The sequence below is a fragment of the Dendrobates tinctorius genome, unplaced genomic scaffold, assembly GCF_039654945.1.
Source record: "Dendrobates tinctorius isolate UK_male_01 unplaced genomic scaffold, ASM3965494v1 ptg000024l, whole genome shotgun sequence".
Taxonomy (NCBI): Eukaryota; Metazoa; Chordata; class Amphibia; order Anura; family Dendrobatidae; genus Dendrobates; species Dendrobates tinctorius.
Genome location: NW_027361692.1, coordinates 9,744,560 through 9,767,886, shown reverse-complemented (window position 1 = coordinate 9,767,886; position 23,327 = coordinate 9,744,560). Strand labels below are relative to the sequence as shown.

The 23,327-nt window shown below is 41.0% G+C and overlaps 1 protein-coding gene across 2 annotated transcripts in view; it reads left to right on the top strand.

Annotated features, from left to right (window-relative positions):
* KCNQ5 (potassium voltage-gated channel subfamily Q member 5) overlaps positions 1-23,327 on the top strand; it is a 1,056,555-nt gene that overhangs the window by 296,541 nt on the left and 736,687 nt on the right. The window contains exon 1 of one of the 2 annotated variants that reach the window (XM_073569340.1): positions 3,028-3,160. The exons of the other annotated variant lie outside the window; for it this stretch is intronic. Coding sequence (XP_073425441.1) covers positions 3,111-3,160 — 50 coding nt within the window. The 5' untranslated portion in view covers positions 3,028-3,110. Of the gene's footprint in view, positions 1-3,027; positions 3,161-23,327 lie in introns of those variants that run through there. 2 annotated transcript variants of the gene reach the window in all.

Here is a 23,327-nt window from a genome sequence, read left to right as displayed (position 1 = left end):
ATTGATTCATTTTTTGACTGAGAGCTTAATTGTTCAGAATGTTTCATTGTGAGGAACACGCATTGGATTTTCATTAATATACATGTATTTAGCACAGCTGAGGAATGTTTTTGTCAGCAAGGATTTTGACCTGCACCACCTGCTACATCCTGGCAGTATGCCATGCTCGGTATAATAGGAGATTGCTGCTGTATTTCTTATCATGAATAAGGAACATGTTTCTTTTGCATTTTGTCACATAAAAGGGCATGTGATTTCTGGGGAATTTAACTAGTTGCACAAAATTTTTCCTTTTTGTATTTTGCATTGTAGAAGGAGAATATCAACTCTTTTAAATAGAAGCCATGCTCAATGTGAACAGTAGAACATCATCTAATCCTACAGTCCTGGCCAACACATGGTGGAGAAAGATGTTTAACCCATTTTTCACCTCTATTCCCCATGTTACCAGTATGTACTGTCAGTTTTCTGTGTGCCCCCAACTAGATTTGGTGCGAATCACAACATTGGTCTGTGTCACCTGAGATGGGAGAGGGAGTGACACCTCTTACCTGACAGTGTCCGTGGCGCTTCTTTTGATTAGCCAAGCTTGCCTTACATCACATCTGCATGACGCCGCAAAGATGACCTCATGCCAGGCTATCTAATCAAAAGAAGAGCTGCAGACACAGTCATGTTAAAGGAGGTACAGTACTCCTTGTTCCATTCCAGCGGCCATAGACCACCATAGTTGCGGATGGAAAGGAAAATGTAAATAAATTTGCCCTAACTCTACTCCCAAAACTTCACTATTTTATCATGTAATCTCTTTTCTAGGGAGGGATATGTAAAACAAATATGGGCAGCCTCATATACCCATATTATGGTAATGGTAAAATGGTTAAACATTGATACTTGTGCCATATATAGGATTACAGTGCATTTACCGTCACTAAATCTCCGCTGATCAGCAACATGTCTGCAGGTCGGACGTCATTTACCAGCCTGTTTAGACAGACCACGATTCCAATGCACACAGTACATCCAGTAATAAATCATTCTCTGCATATATGTTGCCATTGATCTTGACAACACATGTCTTGTGTATACAGGACAATGTGCTGCTGAGAAAGATGCTCATTTAGGCAAACCAAAAGATCATTTCACAAGATGAACAAGTGTTGCTAGTTCATATCGTGATTGGTGGCCTGTTTTCACTGCACGGGATCACACTTGCAACTGCAATGCGAGAAACTCATGCGAGTCTCTCGCCTCAATACTCGGCACTGCCGGCGGCGGTTTGGACCGGAGCGCCTAGCTGCATAGAAAGACATGCAGCCGCACACTCCGGTTCCAAGTGCTGGTGGCAGTGCCAGGTATTGAGGCGAGTTTCTCGCATTGCAGTTGCAAGTGTGACCCCAGCATTACTGAATGTTTCTTCTGATTACTGTAGCATTCAGTTTTAGATGTCTACAGCCAAGAATACTACCTGCTTGTACAAAAATAATGTTTTCCTATAATAAATGAATTTCCATTCTAATATTGTTATCTATTCAATGTTTGTGTGAGTTTGAAAGCAGCGTTCCCATCAAAGATTTTATCTTCTTAATATATATCAATCATCATATTACCTAGTACTGTATACTTAGAATAGATCATTTTGCCTTTCTACCCAGTTAACTCTTCTCTTTTTTCTTTTTTTCTGTGCTATGTAGAAACAGGAAGTCTCTTTTCCCTGCATGATCCAGCAGCTCTGCTCCTCCCCCTGTCAGGGTTTGCAGTCACTCATGAGTCATGCAGGAAAAATTGACCTTCTGTTTCTACATAGAGCTTAGAAGGATTCAGCTAGTCTTTTTCCAATCCTGTGATGTCGTAGACCTAATGAAAAAGAGAAGACTTAGCTTGGTAGAAAGGCAAAATGAGCAATTTTAAGTTTTATATGACACAGTGCTGTATAATATGATGATTGCAATGTATTAAGAGGACAAAAACCTTCATGGGAGGAGGAGTGCTTCTTTAAGTTTGTCTATGTGTGTCATTTTCATTACCTGGGCCATTTTGACATAGTCTGGAAACCTCAAAAAGAGGAAAAAAAAAAATCCTCCAAAAAATTCAGTTACAAACAGACAGGCCCAAATGCATCTGCACTAATCCAGGGTGCAGCAGACCCAAGTAAAATGGCAGCTGCACAGGTGCATAAAGACCAAATGAAACAGCCAGCCTTCAATCAGGGATTGGCCGTGTGGTACACCAGTGCAGAAAAATAATCCGCGTGTGACAGTGTTCACACAGGGAATGCAGGGTTTCTGGCTCACAACCTCTTAGTAACACCATATAGGGGGGCTGCCCAGTGCCAACTAGAATGCATTCCGTGTGAACAGAGGCCACAGTTTACAGAACCATTTGGGCTCAACTGCACCCTGGAAAAAATATAAAAAGTGCACAAAAAACATAGCAATATATGTAAGGTATTGGTTGATATTAAGGCCTTAATACGGAAGCTGACAAACTGCGTCAAAGTTCCATACACTTGTCAGACCCTACTCTAACATGAAAACCTCAAAAAGAGGAAAAAAAAATAAAAAATCCTCCAAAAAATTCAGTTACAAACCAGACAGGCCCAAATGCATCTGGACTAATCCAGGGTGCAGCAGCCCCAAGTAAAATGGCAGCTGCACATTTTGACATAGTCATCATAAACCCCTGTGAGAAATCACAGTATGTATGGACACCTTAACTTTAATGCAGAGTTGTGGAAAAAAGAAATCGGAGGCGCTCCCCTCTAGTGGAATGAATCCTCAAACAGATTTCAGATGTGACGCACTCCTTCGGGCGATGTCCAGAATGGTGAAGACACTTTGTATTTGTCAAATTAAATTTATTTAAAAAACAGGAGTATTAAAGATTTTTTTAATGCTTGTGATAATTAAAAAATCATAAAAAACTTTAATAGGTGTTAAAATCACAACGTGTTTCTGCTCTAAAAGAGCCTTTGAGGATTCATTCCACCAGAGGGGAGCGTCTCCGATTTCTTTTTTCCACATATCCATTGGAGTTTGTGAATCCAACAGGACCAGCACAACTTCACACCAGTCTGAAGGGCTGCATACCACGAGGTTGGATCCCCATTTATGATCAAATTGCTACATAGTGCTGTGCCTATCCTGCACAACCACCACAGGTGAGCATATATACATACTTTATATATGGATCACGATTGTTTTCTATAAGTCACTTATTGCTCTTAGGTAGGGCTGTCTGGTTTTCTCTCCCCTCATCTCAGTCTCCTGCAAAATTTTCTTTTAATGCAGAGTTAATTGTTTTATTGAATATGTGGTTTTAAAAGAAATCAGCTTAAAAACAAGCACATTTTATTATAAGTCTTATGAGCACTAAAACCTTTGATGACCCTGTATTTTATGAAATGTTAGGCTAAAAGTGAGCAAATTACGAAATTGTGAGACAAGAAAGTTGAGTAAAAAATGGGAAATATCACTGAATATGAGACTTTAGGGTGCATGCAGACGGGTGTATAAATCGGTTGTGTACTCGGACGGCACATTGTCCCATGTTATTTACTAGGGCTGTTCAGAAAAACAATTTTTTCTCGGCTTTACTGTCTGTGGGAAAAATATTGCAGCATCGCATAAGACACTCACCCATTAAAGCCCAAGGGTATGTAAAAACGGATTATACACAGATGTCACACAGACATAAAAAAACAGATAAAAATGAGAAAAAAACTGTCTGTTTTCTGGGTGAAACTTGTCCGATTTCTCATAGGCTCGTTGCAGCCTGTCTAATTCTAATATTCAACCCACATTATCAAAATGAAGCTTTTTTGTAACTCTGCAGAGGGATACACAGTCACATCGATTTTTATGGCAAGAAAACTAATCTGTAGTCGTATTCCTCCTGTCAAAAATAACATAAAAGCCAGATGAACCTTATTATGGGTCGATGGGATAGGTCAGGACTGAAAATAGATCTGTCATAGCTGTCATGGCTCCTTTAAGAAGGGAAGCGATGATGCTAATGTGAACGGAGCCTGTGTTTTTTTACTAAAGCATTTAATAAATAGTAGAAATATAAATTGAGTCAGGTTTATGAATAAAATATACTTCAGTGCAAACGACCAGGACCTAGCTAATTAAAATCAAATAACTTGTACACCTATATTTATATGTTGTGACAACCTCTTCTTTCACTTTACAACGAGTCTCCAAAATATACGGTATTTATCGAGAATGGCAACAAAGGGCAGTTGTGCACATGATAACTATAGGCTGTTCACAGAAAGTGTGGGGGTGACAATTACAGGTTCAAAAATCCAGATTTTCTCCAGTCTCCCACACACATACAAAGAGTTACTCATCCTTTGTCATATCCAACCAGCCGGGTGCAAACTGTACTCATGTATTTATCTAATGCACTAAATGTCATTTACATATGCAACAAATATGGCAAATTACAGCAGACTAATATGCTAAGATGCTGCTTCTCAAAAATGTAATCTGCCATGTCTAACAGGTCATGTTAGGATAGTGCCAAGTCTTCATTCACACACAGCAGATGTGACGCAGATTTCTACTACTATCCCATTCATGTGAACTGGCTTTGCAAAAGTCTGACACAACCCCTCACATGTGCAAACCTGACTTCCAGTAGTAGATCTTTCTGGAACTAATGTGTTGTCTCTGAACATAGCTTTGTGGAGTATTATTAATTTGAACAAATAAATATGATCATCTTTGATTGAGTTTGACTTAAATGAATTATTTAATTTTGCTTTAGTACATATTGCCAAAAATAGCCACCAGCTTGTGTGACTGTCTATTCCTTCTGTCTGCCAATATGTTACACTTGGTGAGATTTAATCATATATTTTTCATCATATGTGGTTACATGGTTGCGCTAGCACTTTTTACTGTGGATAGTGTTGAAAATCTTCTACTGTGAATGGTAGGCAGGAGCAGTAGTACAAGCTACAGGCAAATTAATGGAAGCAGCTGTCAGCAGCCTAGGGAAGCTGCCACTTGTGTGTGGAAAAGGCTATAACAAAGTTGGCAACCCCATGGCAGCTGTCACATGTGTGGCACTTGTGAACCGTTTTGTAGTATGCACCACAACATTTTTTGGCAAGACCTTCAGAATGGAGTTGTGAAGGGGAGGTTAGGCAGCACTTGTACAACTGTTCTACAAAGTTTCAGACAAGAATAACAATGATCCAGCTTACACTTCATGCCTAGTAAAGATGGAAAAGTCTCCAAACCAGATCTTCTCTAGTCCAAAAAATCTGTAATCCACCAGGATCCATAAAACCACATTTTAGTAGCATTAGAAACCTACGGTAAATACCATGCGTCAACCCACTTTTGGGTCTTTTGAAGGTGCGCTTGAAAAAGACCCCTGCATGGGCCCATTATAATGTTTTTGTTCTGTTCCAAAACTTATTGTTTTATGGATGATGGTGGACTGCTGAATATTTTGCTTTCTCAGGCCACCAGATTGGAGTCACATGGCTACATTGTGCCACCCAAGAGCTACATCCAATAAAGAATTTTTAAAATGATCACCTAAGTTCTGTGACAAATATTAATGTCACAGTAATTGTTCTTAAAAATACACAACTCCGCCTCTTCCATTGGGCCATGGTCAGGGCCTAGGAGGGGCTAAGACATTAGCCCTTTATTGATTATGTGAAATCTGTACTTTCTGCTGAAAATGTAATAAACAAGATTGTCTAATATGTGTGACCTTGTGCCACATGTGCATTGAATTTTGACCCTATCACTATGCCTGTCTCTTGCTAGTTCCAGTGAGTACCAACTGCTCCTCTAATACCAAGAGGCTACGTGACTTCCCTTGTTAAAAAAAAAAAAAACTGGATTACTGGGGTGCAACCAATTTAGAAAATCAGGAAGACCTGGTCCCTATTTCATGAAACACAAAAAACGAGCATTCTTTATGGGTTACTTTGTCCCATAGACATTTTTGAAGACTCAGTGTGAATTTGTTGGCTCCCTTTACCGAGAATTATAATCAAGCATCTACATTAAACATTTGTTAGTACATACTATTTTAAAAAGTTCTCAGTTCTTGTAATGTATTGTACAGGACAAGCAAAACTAGATTTTCTATTTCAATTTCTAGAGTTATTAAAAATGTGTATTCAGTATTAGATAAAGGAATACTTGCAATTTTCCTTATTTTCTTTAAAGAGGTTTGTCTGCTACCTGGACCACCATTTTTAAATTAAGTAGTCCTCCTTGTAAAAAAAAACAAACACATTGTTCCCTCCCTCAACTGTATAATTACAGCAAAATTGGCACCGGTTCTTCTGGCGTTCTTGGTATGCCATGTGAACCCTGCTGCCAATCGAGTGATCTGCTGTGGTCTCACTTGTTCCAATTGTACAACATTGTCCGAATCAAGTGAGGGTGAGGGGCTGATGGTTAGTAATGTCACACAGACCCCGGCAGATCCAAGTTCCTTCTTTTGATGAGTATTACAGCTCAATGTATGCACCTTCCAGATATTCTCTCACTCTCCGTGACCGCAGCGATCTTCAGTGTTTTCTTGACCTGTATGCTTTTACAAACAGCGTCCTTGAAAGCCAGATGCTCAGGCTCTCGTGGGGTAAGAGTGAACATCTGTGACTGAGATGTATAAAGTCCATTACCCCTGATTTCTACATGAAAGAAATTATATTGTAGGAAGAATAGTAAGAAATATAAGAAAAGTAAGAAATAGTAAGAAAACACATATAAAAAGCTAATTGTTTTTTTTTCCCATGTCTTTACATTAAAAAAGTAGTACGAACTTAATTGTTGTTGAATTAGAATTTAATACCAAGTCAAAATATATTTATTTGTTTTCATTAAAATGTGACAATATAAGGAGTAGTAATATTGTCTGTCTTCTTGTAACAACTTCTTATATAGAGTTGGTAAAAATGTCAAATTTTTATTGATAGAACATGCTGACAAAATGAAAGTTGGAACTAAGGCTAGTTTCACACTTGCTTTTTTTTGCAGCGCGTTTTTCCCGCAAAAAAACGCATTAAAAAAACGCATACAAATGCATACAAACGCTGCGTTTTTTTCCAGCATTTTAATGCGCATGCAGGAAAAAAACGCAGCGTTTTTGCGCGTTTGTATGCGTTTTTTGTGCGTTTGCGTTTTTTTACAGATTTTGGAAAAACCCCACAAAAAAGAAAAAACAACCATTCAACAACACACAAGACCAATGGGACTTCATTGTGGGTGTGGTATGTTAATATATATACACCCTGTCTACAGTATTCTTCACATTTGCTTGATTCTTCTCGTGACCATGGATCTGCGCTGGAAGAGTTTTCACTTCAACTTGGATTTGGACATCGCGATGGCTCAGGCGTATGCAGTTGCTTGCCATGAACAAAGGAAGAGAGAGAGGCAGCGAAGACGGCGGCGTATGTGGATACATCCGATTGTTGAACTCCGGGAGAGCCGTGGGGCATACCATACCCTCTACAGCGAGCTCCAGTCAAACCCGGAGAAATTTACAGATTATATCCGGATGTCCCACGAAAGTTTCATGGATTTGCTTGCTCGTGTCCAACAATCCATCCGGAGACAGGACACACAGCTCCGTCGTGCGATTCCTCCTGAGGAACGGCTACTGGTGACATTACGGTATGTTTTAAAAACAAAGGGGTGTGGTCTGATGTTTTTTTTTGTAAATTTAGTATTCAAAACCTTGGGTAATTAGTTTTCGTGAATGTACTAATATTTTTTTTATAGTTTTTAAAAATAATATACATAAATATTAATTTTACTTCTTTGTCTGTTCACAGATTCCTGGCGACTGGAGAAACCCTATCCTCACTACACTTCCAGTACCGTATTGGAATCTCTACCTTGTCTGGAATTGTTGCTGACACCTGCCGGGCTCTCTGGAATGTTCTTTGCCCAGAATTTATGCCCCTGCCCACCGCTGAAAAGTGGATGGAAATTGCTGACAAATTCTGGACAGTATGCAATTTTCCCAACTGTTTGGGAGCTGTTGATGGGAAACACATACGGATCATCAAACCCCAAAGAACGGGATCTGAGTACTATAATTACAAAAAGTACTTTTCAATAGTACTCATTGCAATTGCGGATGCCGGATGTATGTTTGTAGCAGTGGACATTGGAGCATTTGGCCGTGGTAATGACTCGCAGGCTTTTAAAAACTCAGACATGGGCCGGAGGTTGTATGGCAACCAATTTAATTTCCCTATGCCACGGCCTCTTCCTCACACCGAAGCTCCGCCACTGCCCTTTGTAATGGTTGGCGATGAGGCTTTTCAAATGTGCGGAAACTTACTGAAACCCTACTCCAGCCGGGACTTGGACCACACCAAAAAAATTTTTAATTACAGGCTGACCAGGGCCAGAAGAACTGTCGAGTGTGCTTTTGGGATTCTTGTTTCCAGATGGCGAATTCTGGGCACGGCCATTAATCTTAAACTTGAAACAGTCGATGAGGTGGTGAAGGCCTGTGTGGTTCTACATAACTTTGTGATGGCTAAAGAGCACCCGACCTTTGAACTGGACGATGATGCTCCTAACCCATTGCCTGAATTCACTCAGCACACTCTCAGGTCATCCGTTGAAGTTGGCCAAATGAGGGACAAATTTGCGGCCTACTTTATTTCTGATGTAGGACGGGTGCACTGGCAAGATGAAATGGTGTAATGTTGTTGTTTATGGTAATAAAAATCCTTATTTGATACCATTACTGAGTGCACTATATTTTTTAAACTCCGATTAATTAAAAAACTTCCCATGTATAACTGAATTTTGTTATGTTCACACACCTGGGCAGGTAAATACACATACGAGTTAAAATGCAGCATTGCTAGTCTGCGTGAAATATATTGGAATGAGCAAAGCTGCAGGCCATGAATCAGGAAACCATTTTTTTTCAAGATAAAATTGTGCAAATAGTTTAAAACAAAGTATGTGATTTTCTCAAAACACAACACTCAAAACCCAACCCCAATGAAAGTCCATGGGGAATACAAGTCAGCATTGAGTGGATGAATGTAATCTGCTCCATTAAAAGTTATTACACTAGGCCTTTGAATTGACTATACTAGGCCGTGGTATTTCAAATATGAGTATACTAGGCCTTGGGGCTAGTAGTATAGTAATATGTGAAATACCACGGCCTAGTATAGTCATACCAAGGCCTACTGTTATAACTCGATTTTTAACAACTAGCATCTTGTTTCAACAAAAACAAACTGGTGAAACTAGAAAGAAACTTATTTTTTAGACAAGTTTCAACAGTTTGTTTTTCATGAAACCAGATTCTATTTGGTAAAACTAGAGTTATTACACTAGGCCTTGGAATGACTATACTAGGCCGTGGTATTTCAAATATGAGTATACTAGGCCTTGGGGCTAGTAGTATATGTGAAATACCACGGCCTAGTATAGTCATACCAAGGCCTACTGTAATAACTCGATTTTTAACAACTAGCATCTTGTTTCAACAAAAACAAACTGGTGAAACTAGAAAGAAACTTATTTTTTAGACAAGTTTCAACAGTTTGTTTTTCATGAAACCAGATTCTATTTGGTAAAACTAGAGTTATTACACTAGGCCTTGGAATGACTATACTAGGCCGTGGTATTTCAAATATGAGTATACTAGGCCTTGGGGCTAGTAGTATATGTGAAATACCACGGCCTAGTATAGTCATACCAAGGCCTACTGTAATAACTCGATTTTTAACAACTAGCATCTTGTTTCACCAAAAACAAACTGGTGAAACTAGAAAGAAACTTATTTTTTAGACAAGTTTCAACAGTTTGTTTTTCATGAAACCAGATTCTATTTTGTAAAACTAGAGTTATTACACTAGGCCTTGGAATGACTATACTAGGCCGTGGTATTTCAAATATGAGTATACTAGGCCTTGGGGCTAGTAGTATATGTGAAATACCACGGCCTAGTATAGTCATACCAAGGCCTACTGTAATAACTCGATTTTTAACAACTAGCATCTTGTTTCACCAAAAACAAACTGGTGAAACTAGAAAGAAACTTATTTTTTAGACAAGTTTCAACAGTTTGTTTTTCATGAAACCAGATTCTATTTTGTAAAACTAGAGTTATTACACTAGGCCTTTGAATGACTATACTAGTCCATGTTATTTCACATATGACTATACTAGCCCTTGGGTTGGTTTTTAACATGTATTTACCCATCAGTGTGTGTGAGCGGCGCAAACAACATTAATGAAACTTATTAATGGTGAACCACAAATGTAAATTTATTTTTTATCACAAAAAAAAAATTTAAAAATTATTTTTTACGGCGTTTGGGGGCAGATGGTTTCAATTTGGGGGTGTGCAGGGAATATGCAACACTTGCAGTTGAAGACGGTGTTTGAGGGGAAGGGGCAACAAAACTTGTGGGGGAAGGTAGTCCAGTTAAGGGAATTAAACTTGGAACACTTGTAGGAGAGGAAATCTGTTCAGTTACATTAGTTGTAATGGCATGTCGCCGTAGGCTTGTGTGCCTGGACCGACTTTGGCCCAATGCCCGCCTTGATTGATTTCGCCTTGAAGTAGGGGCAAATATGGAATGTAGGTCCCCCGTCTGCTGGTATGGCTGCTGCTGCTGAGGTGGCGGCTGCTGCTGCAGAGGTTGCGGCTGCTGCTGAGGTGGCGGCTGCTGCTGAGGTGGCGGCTGCTGCTGAGGTGGCAGCTGCTGCTGAGGTGGTTGCTGCTGCTGAGGTGGTTGCTGCTGCTGCTGAGGTGGCGGCTGCTGCTGAGGTGGTTGCTGCTGCTGCTGAGGTGGCGGCTGCTGCTGAGGTGGCTGCTGCTGCTGAGGTGGCGTCTGCTGAGTTGGCTGCTGCTGCTGAGGTGGCTGATGCTGCTCTTCTTGTTCAGTGCTCGTCCTTGCAGGAGGACTGGTGGCGGCAGTGATGGCCCAGGTTTGCAGAGTGGTGGTGGCAGGGCTACTACATGTTGTTGTAGCGGCAGGGCTGTTCCATGTTTGCCTAGTGGTGGCTGAGCTCCACGCATGCATGGGATTGGCGGTGGTGCTCCAGACAGGAGCAGCGCTTGCCATGGTGGTGTCGGTGAAGTGACCAGCTGCACTCAGACTTGTGGTGGTGTAACGGTGGGTGTCCAGCCTTTGAAGAGAGGTGTCCGTGCAGTGGTATGCAGCACAAGTCGGTAGTGAGGTGAAGCGAGTCAATGGTGGCACAGGTGGAAAGGACACCACTGACTGCTGACCGTACCGATTATGCTGCATAGCCTGCAAGAAAGCATTGTTGCAGGCCTGCAGCACATTCAGCTGTTGATCAGGACTAAGGTGTTCCGCCATGCCCTTTTCAATCTTACTAAAAAAATGGTGTGCTGGTCTGTTGAGGTCGGCCTCCAGACGGTCAAGGCGCTGTTCTACAGAATTGAAGCGGTGTTCAAAGTGGTTAAAACCACGTTCCATCAGTGCAAAACCGCTTTCAACTCTGTCGGACAGTGACTTGAGGCTGGAATTAAATGTCTCGCTCAAATGCATAAACTCGGGCAAGACATTCCTGTCCAAGGCCCTCTGCCGCTGGCGGGTAGTGCCCGCATAACCAGTGGCAGAGACCTGGGACAGGGGAACACCTGATGGCCCAGCTTCCTGGTCACCAGCTGTGTGTGTGTGGGACCTGCAAGGTGCTTCCTGGCTGTCGGATGGCTGGGACGGGTCAGAGGACGTCCGACGAAGGACCGCTCCAGGGCCAGGTTGCAGGGTGCTGCTCCAGGTGCTGTGGAAGAAAGGAAAATCATTACTACCATGCCTTTACAAGAAGCATCAGCTGTGGATTAGAAAAACACAGATTAATAAAAATAAAAACCCAAAATGTATAATACTTACGATCTTGTGGCAAGGACCGGTCTTAGGAACTGCAACGCGTGATAGTGACGGTATCTAGTTCTGGTCCTTGACGCAGATCCACTGCGAACCTGGCCCTCAGCACGAACATCACTGTTGAAGCGGTCCTTGATCGAACGCCAACGTGTTCGGACTTTGTCCACTGTTGATAAAAAAAAACAGTGCCGTCAAGTACAACAGTCACTGCTTCACAATTTAGCAATACAATAATCAAAGCAGTCACTGTACACCCCGATGACACTGTTGGGTTTCCTGCTAGAATACACCTAGCACGAAACCCAACAGTGCCGTCAAGGACAACAGTCACTGCGGCACAATGTAGCAATACAATACTCAAAGCAGTCACTGTAGACCACGATGACACTGTTGGGTTTCCTGCTAGAATACGCCTAGCACGAAACCCAACAGTGCCGTCAAGGACAACAGTCACTGCGGCACAATGTAGCAATACAATACTCAAAGCAGTCACTGTAGACCACGATGACACTGTTGGGTTTCCTGCTAGAATACGCCTAGCACGAAACCCAACAGTGCCGTCAAGGACAACAGTCACTGCGGCACAATGTAGCAATACAATACTCAAAGCAGTCACTGTAGACCACGATGACACTGTTGGGTTTCCTGCTAGAATACGCCTAGCACGAAACCCAACAGTGCCGTCAAGGACAACAGTCACTGCGGCACAATGTAGCAATACAATACTCAAAGCAGTCACTGTAGACCACGATGACACTGTTGGGTTTCCTGCTAGAATACGCCTAGCACGAAACCCAACAGTGCCGTCAAGGACAACAGTCACTGCGGCACAATGTAGCAATACAATACTCAAAGCAGTCACTGTAGACCACGATGACACTGTTGGGTTTCCTGCTAGAATACGCCTAGCACGAAACCCAACAGTGCCGTCAAGGACAACAGTCACTGCGGCACAATGTAGCAATACAATACTCAAAGCAGTCACTGTAGACCCCGATGACACTGTTGGGTTTCCTGCTAGAATACGCCTAGCACGAAACCCAACAGTGCCGTCAAGGACAACAGTCACTGCGGCACAATGTAGCAATACAATACTCAAAGCAGTCACTGTAGACCACGATGACACTGTTGGGTTTCCTGCTAGAATACGCCTAGCACGAAACCCAACAGTGCCATCAAGGACAACAGTCACTGCGGCACAATGTAGCAATACAATACTCAAAGCAGTCACTGTAGACCCCGATGACACTGTTGGGTTTCCTGCTAGAATACGCCTAGCACGAAACCCAACAGTGCCGTCAAGGACAACAGTCACTGCGGCACAATGTAGCAATACAATACTCAAAGCAGTCACTGTAGACCACGATGACACTGTTGGGTTTCCTGCTAGAATACGCCTAGCACGAAACCCAACAGTGCCGTCAAGGACAACAGTCACTGCGGCACAATGTAGCAATACAATACTCAAAGCAGTCACTGTAGACCACGATGACACTGTTGGGTTTCCTGCTAGAATACGCCTAGCACGAAACCCAACAGTGCCGTCAAGGACAACAGTCACTGCGGCACAATACAGAGCAGGGAAATACTCACTAAACGCCTTTTTGGCGGATGCTGTGGCGCTGTCCCAGCCATCCATCAACGCTGCGGCCACCTCATTCCATAGCCGCCGTGTCACCACATTGTCCTTGTACAGCCGGTCACGGCTGTCCCACAACGGCGAACGCTCCTGGACCAGGCTGATGAGCTGCTCATTATCCAGGTAGACGTCTTCATCCCGTTGTGGAACCTAGACAAAACACATTCATTAGAATAATCAAATTTAAATTGACTAAAAAGTTACAAAAAAAGAAAAAAAAAAAAGAGTAAAAATAGAAGATAAAAAAAAAAAAAAAACATTACAAATCATTTGATACTTACATTACGTATCACCACCGGGACTTGGCTTCGCTGCTCCTGCTGTTCGCCCTCACTATTCCCGTCCGCAGATGATGATGACGATGTCTGAAAGTTGAAAAAAACGTAAGAGATTTGGAGAAGCAGCAGATATACTTACCAGATGCACGAAAATAATCACCTCACGGTCTGCTTGCGCCAATTCCTGCCGCGATGGGGAATACTCCGATTCTGAAGACATACTGCATGTAAAAATAATAAAAATCATTAGTACATACATAATTTAAAAGGACAGGCATATAATGTAATATACTCACATTCTTCGCTGATATAATGTGTTCTTGGTTGAATGTCTGCTCTTCAATCTGTCTAGTGTAGTAGTGGCAGAGTTTTGGCAGGCACCTCCTTTATATAGCCTTTTTTTTTTGGACTTTAGAAGATTCTAACTAGGATAAAAAGTGGACACCACCCAAAAAACGCTGCGCTAAAAAAGCGCATACCTGCGCATGCCAGTGCGCACGTATGCGCATCCATAGGCTATAATGGCCATTTTTAGCGCAAAACGTGCGCATACGTGCGCATGCGATTTTTTTCAAGGGCCAAAAAATGCAACATGCAGCGTCTGGAAAATACCATCGCACACCCCAAAAAAACGCAGCGCATGAAAATCGCATACATGCGCTTACAAGTGCGCAGGTATGCGCACCCATGTTAAATATAGGGGAAAAATCGCATGCGCACGTATGCGTTTTTTTCCAGCGCTAAAAAACGCAAATGTGAAACCAGCCTTAGAAAATTAAGTTAAAGTCGCTCAAATTTTTCTCAAACTAATATCTATCAATTTTTAGATTTTGGATGGTAATGCAGTTTAAAGAGGCAGTCAGTTAAGAATGTGATCACCTATTTAAAGGTCGCAGCAGTCAGACAGTCACGGCTCGCCAAAGTTGGGGACTTCCGTCCCTCATTTGAATGAAGCAGTAGTTGAGCATTCACACTTCTGATTCATTCATTCTTGATACAGTTATATAGAATGGCCTCTAGTAGTTTTCATCTATATGCCATTACAGTGGTAATAACTGAGAATAGAGAAAGAAAGCTCAATCCCCCACCACCATCGCCAGTCTAATATTTATCAACTATATTCCTTTAAAGTGGTAACAGCTCAGTTCAGAGAATGGCCATTGGGCCCCCACCAATCTAGTATTGATCAAATCAATTATATTACTTTTTAGAAAGAAGTTTAGCTTTTCTTTCACAAGAACAGTATTGCTCTTTCTTTGTGAACTGTCTTAATAATAAAATTGAATTGTCTCTGAAAATAAAAGAAAACCTTTTTCCTTGTCATATACAACCAGTTTAACTTTTTAGTACGCCAATAACATATATACCCATATATACTTATCCTTTGAAGAATATTTGTAAATCAAAGCATTATTGAAGTATTAGATAGTTTGTTCTTCAGCTATACTTACAAGACGGTAATGGTATATAAAATGATAACAGCCCATCTTCGAGAGAAGATTTCTGTAAGTTATAATTGTTTATGTTAGAAGAAAAGGAGCTCTGTGTTCTGTGCTTTTCATCCACAGGGTCACATTTTTTGCCCATTATAGCCAAAGAGGGTAATTGCTAAATCTCAGTTTTCTGTGGTAAAATGTTATCAGAACCCTCTGAATGATGTAAACAATGTGAACACAATGATAGATATTTTACCTCGCAGATCTAACAACAGAACTTCTGTTTGAAGCTTTGTCATGAAACAGCTTATAGTAGCAAAGCTTTGAGGTAGCATCCCAGAAGAAACATTTGTTGGCTCATTCCTGTGTCATTTCAATGGGCAAAAAAAAGATGGACTGATTCTGATCCTTTGTTCATATTCATGAGAAACACCTGGAAAGGAATATGCCTTTAAAATATCAAGCGTTAAAAGTAAAACAGACGACAGACAGTAGTTTCTAAATACGTTTATGAAGTGCTGTGATGGAACTAGATCATGCAACTTCAGATAGATTCCAGACTACATTAGGCCCTTAGCCCCACAGTTTATATATACAATTCTTCTGTCCTCTGTTAATGTCTACACTATTCACCTTACGCGCAATCATATGTCTACTTTCCAGTGCATATAAAAGGCCTGCTATTTCTCAATCAAACTTTGTAAGATCCCAGGATATGAACGGTGGAACGGTGTATGAAGACAGCCTTCCATATAGAATGTATTATTTCCTCTTGTTAACACTATCCTTTACAAGAACCATACTACAGTTGATGCAAATCTATTTGCATGTCCCATTCCATCGGTCACAACGGTGGTTTGTGGCCACTGAATGGCAGTAGGAGTACCGCGTCTGATCTGCCGACATTTGTGGTTCTCTTTCTGCTTAGATTAACCTGGTGGGACATTATCATTGTATTACCGTCAACAGGTCAGCTGCTCAAAAGAAGATGCTGTCAGGTAAGGCCTCTTTCACACTTCCGTTTTTGACCATCAGTCAAAATCCGCCAGTTTTTGAAAAAAACGGATCCGCCTTTTTTTTACGGATCCGTTTTTTCCCCCATTGAGTTGCATTACTGGCGGATCTTGACGGATGGCTATCCGTTGGATCCGTTTTTTTGCGGAACCGCCAAATTTTTTTGCGTCCGCCGGCATGCCTGGACGGACCTGCAACTTTTTTTTGTTGTAGGATCCGCATTTTCCAGTGCGCATGCCTGGAGAAAGGAAGTCAGGGAGAAAATTAACCCTGAAATCCTTTCTGGTAGAAAAAATTCTCTCTCTCTCTCTGTTCCTTTAAAATTCTTCATTCTACGGATCCGTCAAAAAACGGATCCTGTGGCATCCGTTCACATCAGTTAGGAACGGATCTGCTTTTCCGCCTTTTTGGTGGATTTTAACTGACACAAAAAACTGAAGTGTGAAAGAGGCCTAAGAGGTGGCACGCCTCCTCCCGTGTAAACTGTATGAACTCGCTATAAATGGAGAGCTGAATATATGGGTGTGAGCTAAGGCATTACTAAAAAATAATATTTTTATTACTATAGCGTCATATATACATGACTTTACTTGTACAAATAAGATAGGACATCACAGAGTAACAAATACAATGGCATGTAAAAGTTTGGGGACCTCTGGTTCGGTTATTGTGAACCATTAAGCATGTTGAAGATGGTATGATCTATAAAAGGCCAACAGTTAAAGATGACAAATTTCTTTTGTATTTTAGTCAAAATATATACAAATCTATAAAGTAATTTCTTACATTTTAAAAATTACAAAAAGGAAAATAGTCTGATTCAAAAGTTTGAGCACCCTGCAGGGTTAGTACCTAGTAGCACCCCCTATTTAAAGTATCACAGCTATTAAATGCTTTTTGTAGCTAGCCAAGAGTATTTCAATTCTTGTTTGAGGGATTTTCATCCATTCTTCCTTGGAAAAGTCTTCCAATTTTGTGAGATTTCTGGGTTGTCTTTCTTGCACTGCTATTTTGAGGTCTAGCCACAAATTTTCAATGACAGTGATGGCCATTGAAAAATCTTCAGCTTGTGCCTTTTGAGGTAGTCTGTTGTGGATTTTGACGTGTGTTTTGGATCATTATCCATTTGTAGAAGCCATCCTCTTTTCAACATCAGCTTTTTTTTTTTTACAGATGGTGTTATGTTTGCATCAAGAATTTGTTGAAATTTCATTGAATCCATTCTTCCCTCTACCCGTGAAATGTTCCCCGCACTATTGGCTGCACACAACTCCAAAGCATGATTGATCGACCATCATGTTTAATAGATGGCAAGATGTTCGTTTCCTGATATTCTGTGCCCTTTTTTATCCACACATACCTTTGATCATTGTGACCAAAGATTTCTATTTTAACCTCATTAGTGAACAGGACTTGTTTGTAAAAGTCATCAGGCTTATTTAGATGTTCTTTTGCATACCACTGACTCTGAATATTATGGTGAGGACACAGGAGAGGCTTTCTTCTGATGACTCTTCCATGAAGGCCATATTAGTACAGATGTCTCTGATTAGTAGAACAATGTACTACAACACCAGAGTCTGCTAAATCTTTCTGAAGGTCTTTTACAGTGAATCAGAGGTTCTGATCTGCTTCTCTAATAATCCTATGAGCAACTGTCAATGAAATTTTGCTTGTTCTTCCAGATCTTACCTTGCTCTCCACTGTTCCTGTTATATGCTATTTCTTAATTATATTTCAAACTGAGGAAAGGGCAACTTGAAAACGCTTTGCTATCTTCTTATAGTCTTCTCCTGCTTTGCAGGCATCCACCATTTTCATTTTCAGAGTGCTAGGCAGCTGCTTTGAAGAACTTATGGTTCTGTTTTTTGGCACAAGGTTAGAGGAGACTGAGGTCTGAAACCTTGGTCAAACTTATCTGAGCACACAAATCTCATGGGACGATTTTCCTTTTTATAATTTTTAAACTATAAAAGTTAAAAATATACATATTTTTCCCTAAAATACATAGGAAATGTGTCATCTTTAACTTTAGGCCTTTTAGAGATCATTTCATCAACTTGCTTAACTGTTCACAATAACAGTAATTTTGATCAGGGGTGCCCAAACTTTTGTATGCCACTGTAGATTAATACATACCAAGAGGAGTGAGGGTCCTGCTCACAAGTTTACAACCTATGAGGAAATAGGGGTAACACAAAAGATTAAAATATAGTAATTGTCATGTAAAATCCAGCCATCAATATAAATTGTGGAATTCGACTAACACAGCATGAACCTGTCACAAGCCAGTAGCTGTAAGAGTGCAGATACAAAATTCTCCTGAGTGTGTGGTAGAGAGAACAGGGAGATAGTTAGATTAGTCAGGTGAGGTGATAGGACAGTCTAAAGAAATGTGATTTTAGGGCACACTTGAAACTGTGGAAACTGGGAATTAATCTGATTGTCTGGGGTAGTGCATTCCAGATAATGTGCAGAACGAAAGACATCCTGGAAATGGATCAGATTATAGAGGATGTTAAGCTTAGGTCATTAGCAGAACAGAGAAGATGGGTAGGCTGGTAGACCGAGATGAGGGAGGAGATGTAGGGCAGAACTTTGGAGAGCTTTATGTGGAAGAGTGATAAGTATATATTGGATTCTGTAGCAGAAGGGCATCCAGTGCAATTACTGGCACAGAGTGGAGGCTTTAATGTAGTGGCTGGATATAAATGATCCTATGGCTGCTGCATTCATAATAGATTTGAGAGGGGAGAGTTTAGTAAGAAGTGGACCAATTAATAGCTTCAGTAGTCCAGGCGAGAATGAATAAGAGCAACAATAGAAGATTTTGCAAAGTTAAAGGAGAGGAAATAATAAAAAACATTAATGATTTGTGAAATAAACTGTGGTAACCATAGAAAAAATAGGAATATTTAATCCTACTCTTTAGATGCAACTATTTATTATTTAGTTCCCTTGGTGACCCTGTAGATAACATATTTTAGAACACCAGTTTCTGATGCCAAATGACAAAAAGTATAATGAAATGTACCTGTCATTGAATCACACATGCATTCAGCTCCTGCAAAATAGCTTTCACCTAAGGCTTTGTCCTACTTTGTGTGTAAGCATGTCAGAGATTAGTGGAATATAATAGTGCCATTGTCACCTTGCAAATTTTGGGACCAAGAAGGTGAATCCAAGTATTATCTGTATGAGTAGTTCTATGGGCTTTCTACTACACTTGAAATACAAAGGCTAATTTGGTTTCCTTCGGGTTAATTATCTCCCAGTGATAGCAGCCATGCAATTATGAATGTTGTATATGTCGGTGAAATTGTGAAATCTAATTTTATATAACTTTTTAAATTAAGATATGAATGTGTACTTTTACATTGAATAAGTAGCATAGTTTGTAAGGCCTTGTGCACACGTTGTACATTTGCTTCCTTTTCGGTGTGTACTTTTGGGTGTAAAAAGCAATGCATTTCACAGTACCTGCAAAATGAATGAGATTTATGAAATCTCATGAAAAGGCTGCTACTTTTTGTTCATTGTGTATTTTAACCACCAATGCATTGTTTCAAATCTGCAGCATGTCAATTCTTTAGCGTTTTTTCAGTGTTTTTCACCCATTCAAATGAATACATAAAAAATGCAAGTAAAAAGTCAACAAAAACTAAAAAAAGCACATAAAAAATGCTCATAGAAATGCATTTTTAATGCATAAAATTCTGGTGCTGCTACTTCTGGTGCTTTATAGACATTATCGGCACTGTCCCCAATGGGGATCAGAATCTAGATTGCCTGTCAGTATATCTTTGAAGACGAAACCCACACAAATATGGGGATAACATACACACTCCCTGCAGATGTCAGCTGTTATCAACTTCTTTTGCAATTGCAGACCAGTGATGCCCCAGATAAACTCGATTGGAGATATTGAAGACAAACCAGGAGACACTGTATGTCATGGGAGCACGTTTATGTCACGTAGGCTGCTCACAGTAGCTCTAGGAATATGCAGCCTAGCTTTGTTGTGTTGAAAAAAGGCTCTTGAGTAGAAATGGGCAAACCTGAACAATAAAGTTCGGCATCCATACCGAACACCTACTGCTCGGGCACAGACACCGAACATGGATTTCAGCAGGAAATCCGTGTTACTGTTCGGGTTCCGCCCACTGAACACTGGGTGTTTGTCGTGCTGTCATGTGCATGACAGTGTGGCAAACACTGCTTCTGATCAGCGGTAAAATCATTACCACTGGTCAGACAGCCGCAGTTCCCAAATGACAGTGTGATACCGCAGCTGTGATTGGAGGTATAAAATTCACCTTCAGTCACTGGTGTCAACTGATGCTGCTAATAACAGTGAGAGCAGGCGGCAGCTGATGGGAGTATTCATTAGCCGTTACCTGCGCTCTAAATAAAAAATTTAAAAAAAAAAAAGCAGCGTGGGTTCCCTTGTATTTTTGATAACCAGCCAGGCAAAACTGACTGCTGGGGGCTGCTACCCTCAGCTGTCAGCATTAGCAAGGCTGGTTATCAAGAATAGAAGGGTCCACAGCGCTGTTTTATTAATTATTTAAATAAATACTTTTTTAAAAATTTCGTAGGGTCCCCCCATTTTTGATAACCAGCCTTGCTAAAGCAGACAGCTTGGGGCTGGAAAGGGGCCATTGATATTGGTTCCCTCAGCTTAAAAACAGCACCCCACAGCCGTCCAGAAAAGGCACATCTATTAGATTTTCCAATTCTGGCGCTTTGCCTGGCGTAGTGGTGGCAAGTGGAGTTTATATTTGTTGGATTGATGTCACTTTTGTATTGTCTGGTGACATCAAGCTCACAGGTTAGTAATGGAGAGGCGCCTATAAGACACCTATCAATTACTAATCCTATAGCTATCTTGTAAATAAACACACAGCCAGAATAAAGTATTTTATTTTAAAAATAAAAACAAAATACATTTTTCCTTTTTTATTTTAAAAATAGCACAGTTATACTCACTGAATACCTATTCCATTGAATCCCTTGTCTCCTGTAATGAAACAAAAATGAAAAACAACAATATCCTTCACCTGTGTGACGTTCTGGGTCAAACTGTAATCCATGTCTGGGGAGAAATAGTTTTCAACCTGGATGGTGCCAAGAGGTTACTGTCCATGCTGAGAACCACCGCTGAAGAATGAACTGCTGCGAGAGCAGCATCAGTGAGCAGCGGTGACCTCATCAAGGTTAGTGCAAATCACTGAGGATGTGTTCCAAGTAGGGCCAATGAACTGCGATGACCTCCCTCTGTTGAGATCTCACGGTGCAGAGGTGAGTTCACCGCAGTTTACGGAGAAAATTTCAGTGCGGTGAACTTGCCTCTGCACCGTGAAAGTACATTGGCCCTGCTGGGATTGCAATCTTGCTAAAGCAGACAGCTGAGAGTTTCAGCACCCAGCTGTCAGTCTTGCCTGGCTGGTTATCAAAAGAACAGATGAATCCATGCTGTTTTTATTTTTTATTTAGAGTGCAGACGCCGACTGATGAATACTCCCATCAGCTGCCATCTTCTCTTACTGTTATTAGCGGCAGTAGGCGGTGGCTTATGGGAGCAGTAGTTCCATTGATGCCAGTTACCACAGATAAACATTTTACCTCCTATCACAGCTGTGGAGTAATGCTGTCATTTGACATCTTGGAAACAGCGGCAGTCTGGCTGTGCTGTCTGTGCATGCACATGACAGCATGGCAAACACCAGATGTTCGGGCCCCCCATTCAAGTGAATGGGGTCTGGGTTCAGGTTTGAGTCCAGTTACTGTTCTGGTATCTAAACCCAAACTGATTGGCTGAACCCGCCAGACCCGAACATACAGGGGTCCACATATCTCTACTCTTGAGACACTTTGGCGAAATAACCGAACCACTGCTTCCACAACCAAATCAATATAACACCAAGCTGTTAGTGCACCTGGAATGATGTCTAGAGAGGTCCAGCTACAATACATTATACCTTACAACACCATAATCCTGGGAGTAAGACCAGTGTGACATTCCCTCATGACTCTCCACATGTTCTCCAGTAAGAGATTGAAGGCTGGAAAGTAGGTCTGTCCTCATCAGTGATGAAAACTAGCTTTTATCCTGTATGCATTGAAAGGCTGATATTGATCTGGAGACCACATGGGCTATGCCATGAAGCATGCCTAACTGCATTCACTGTGGCAGACCATTCCACAAACAACCATTAGTAACCTCATTGATAACAGCCAAGGTGTGTAAGTGCACGTATTTCTTCATGTGGTGCTCATACTTGATATTGAAAAAAATAAAGATGTTTTGAAAATTTACTGTCCGCTTTTTCAACATTTGCATATCTTTAGTATGTCTTTTACATACCATTAAAGGGGTTGTCCACCACTAGGAAAATCCCTTCTTAAAGTAAATGTTCAGCCCCGATAAAATAATAAAGCCTATAGTAACCTCCCTTGCCAGTGCTGTCCCGCAGTGCCTGCACACACTCTCCCCAGGGCTGTGATGCGGAGTTGTGACACGTGACGCCAGTGCCCAATCAGTTCTGGGGTTCCAGGCTCCGCCTTCACACAAACTGAACATGAACAGCAATCCAGGGCTTCAGCTGATCCCAGACTTCCCCTTCATGTTCCGTTTGTCCAAAGGTAGAGACAGAGCTGATTGGGTGCTGGGTATCACGTGTCATTCCAAAGCATCACAGCCCCGGGACCGCAAGTGCCAACCCCGCTGGAACGGAGCCGGCACCGGAGGTGAGTAAAGGCTTTAGTATTTTATTGGGGCCGAACATTTGGTTTAAGAAGAGGTTGTCCTAGTAGAGGAGAACCCCTTTATCAGTCCTGCAATTTCCGTAACTCTGTTTCCATGACTCTTCGTTTTTGTTATTGCAATTTATATTGAGAGTGTAGTGCAAAAATCTATTCATTTTTGTAAATTCTGTTTTCCAAGACAAATACTATTTTTAAATTTGGTCTAGATTCTATTGATTCATTGCTAGATTTATTGACTGTCATTGCTTTATCATTACATTTCTGTCAGCTCAATAATTTGGAAGTACTTTACGTATCACTTTTTTGGATTT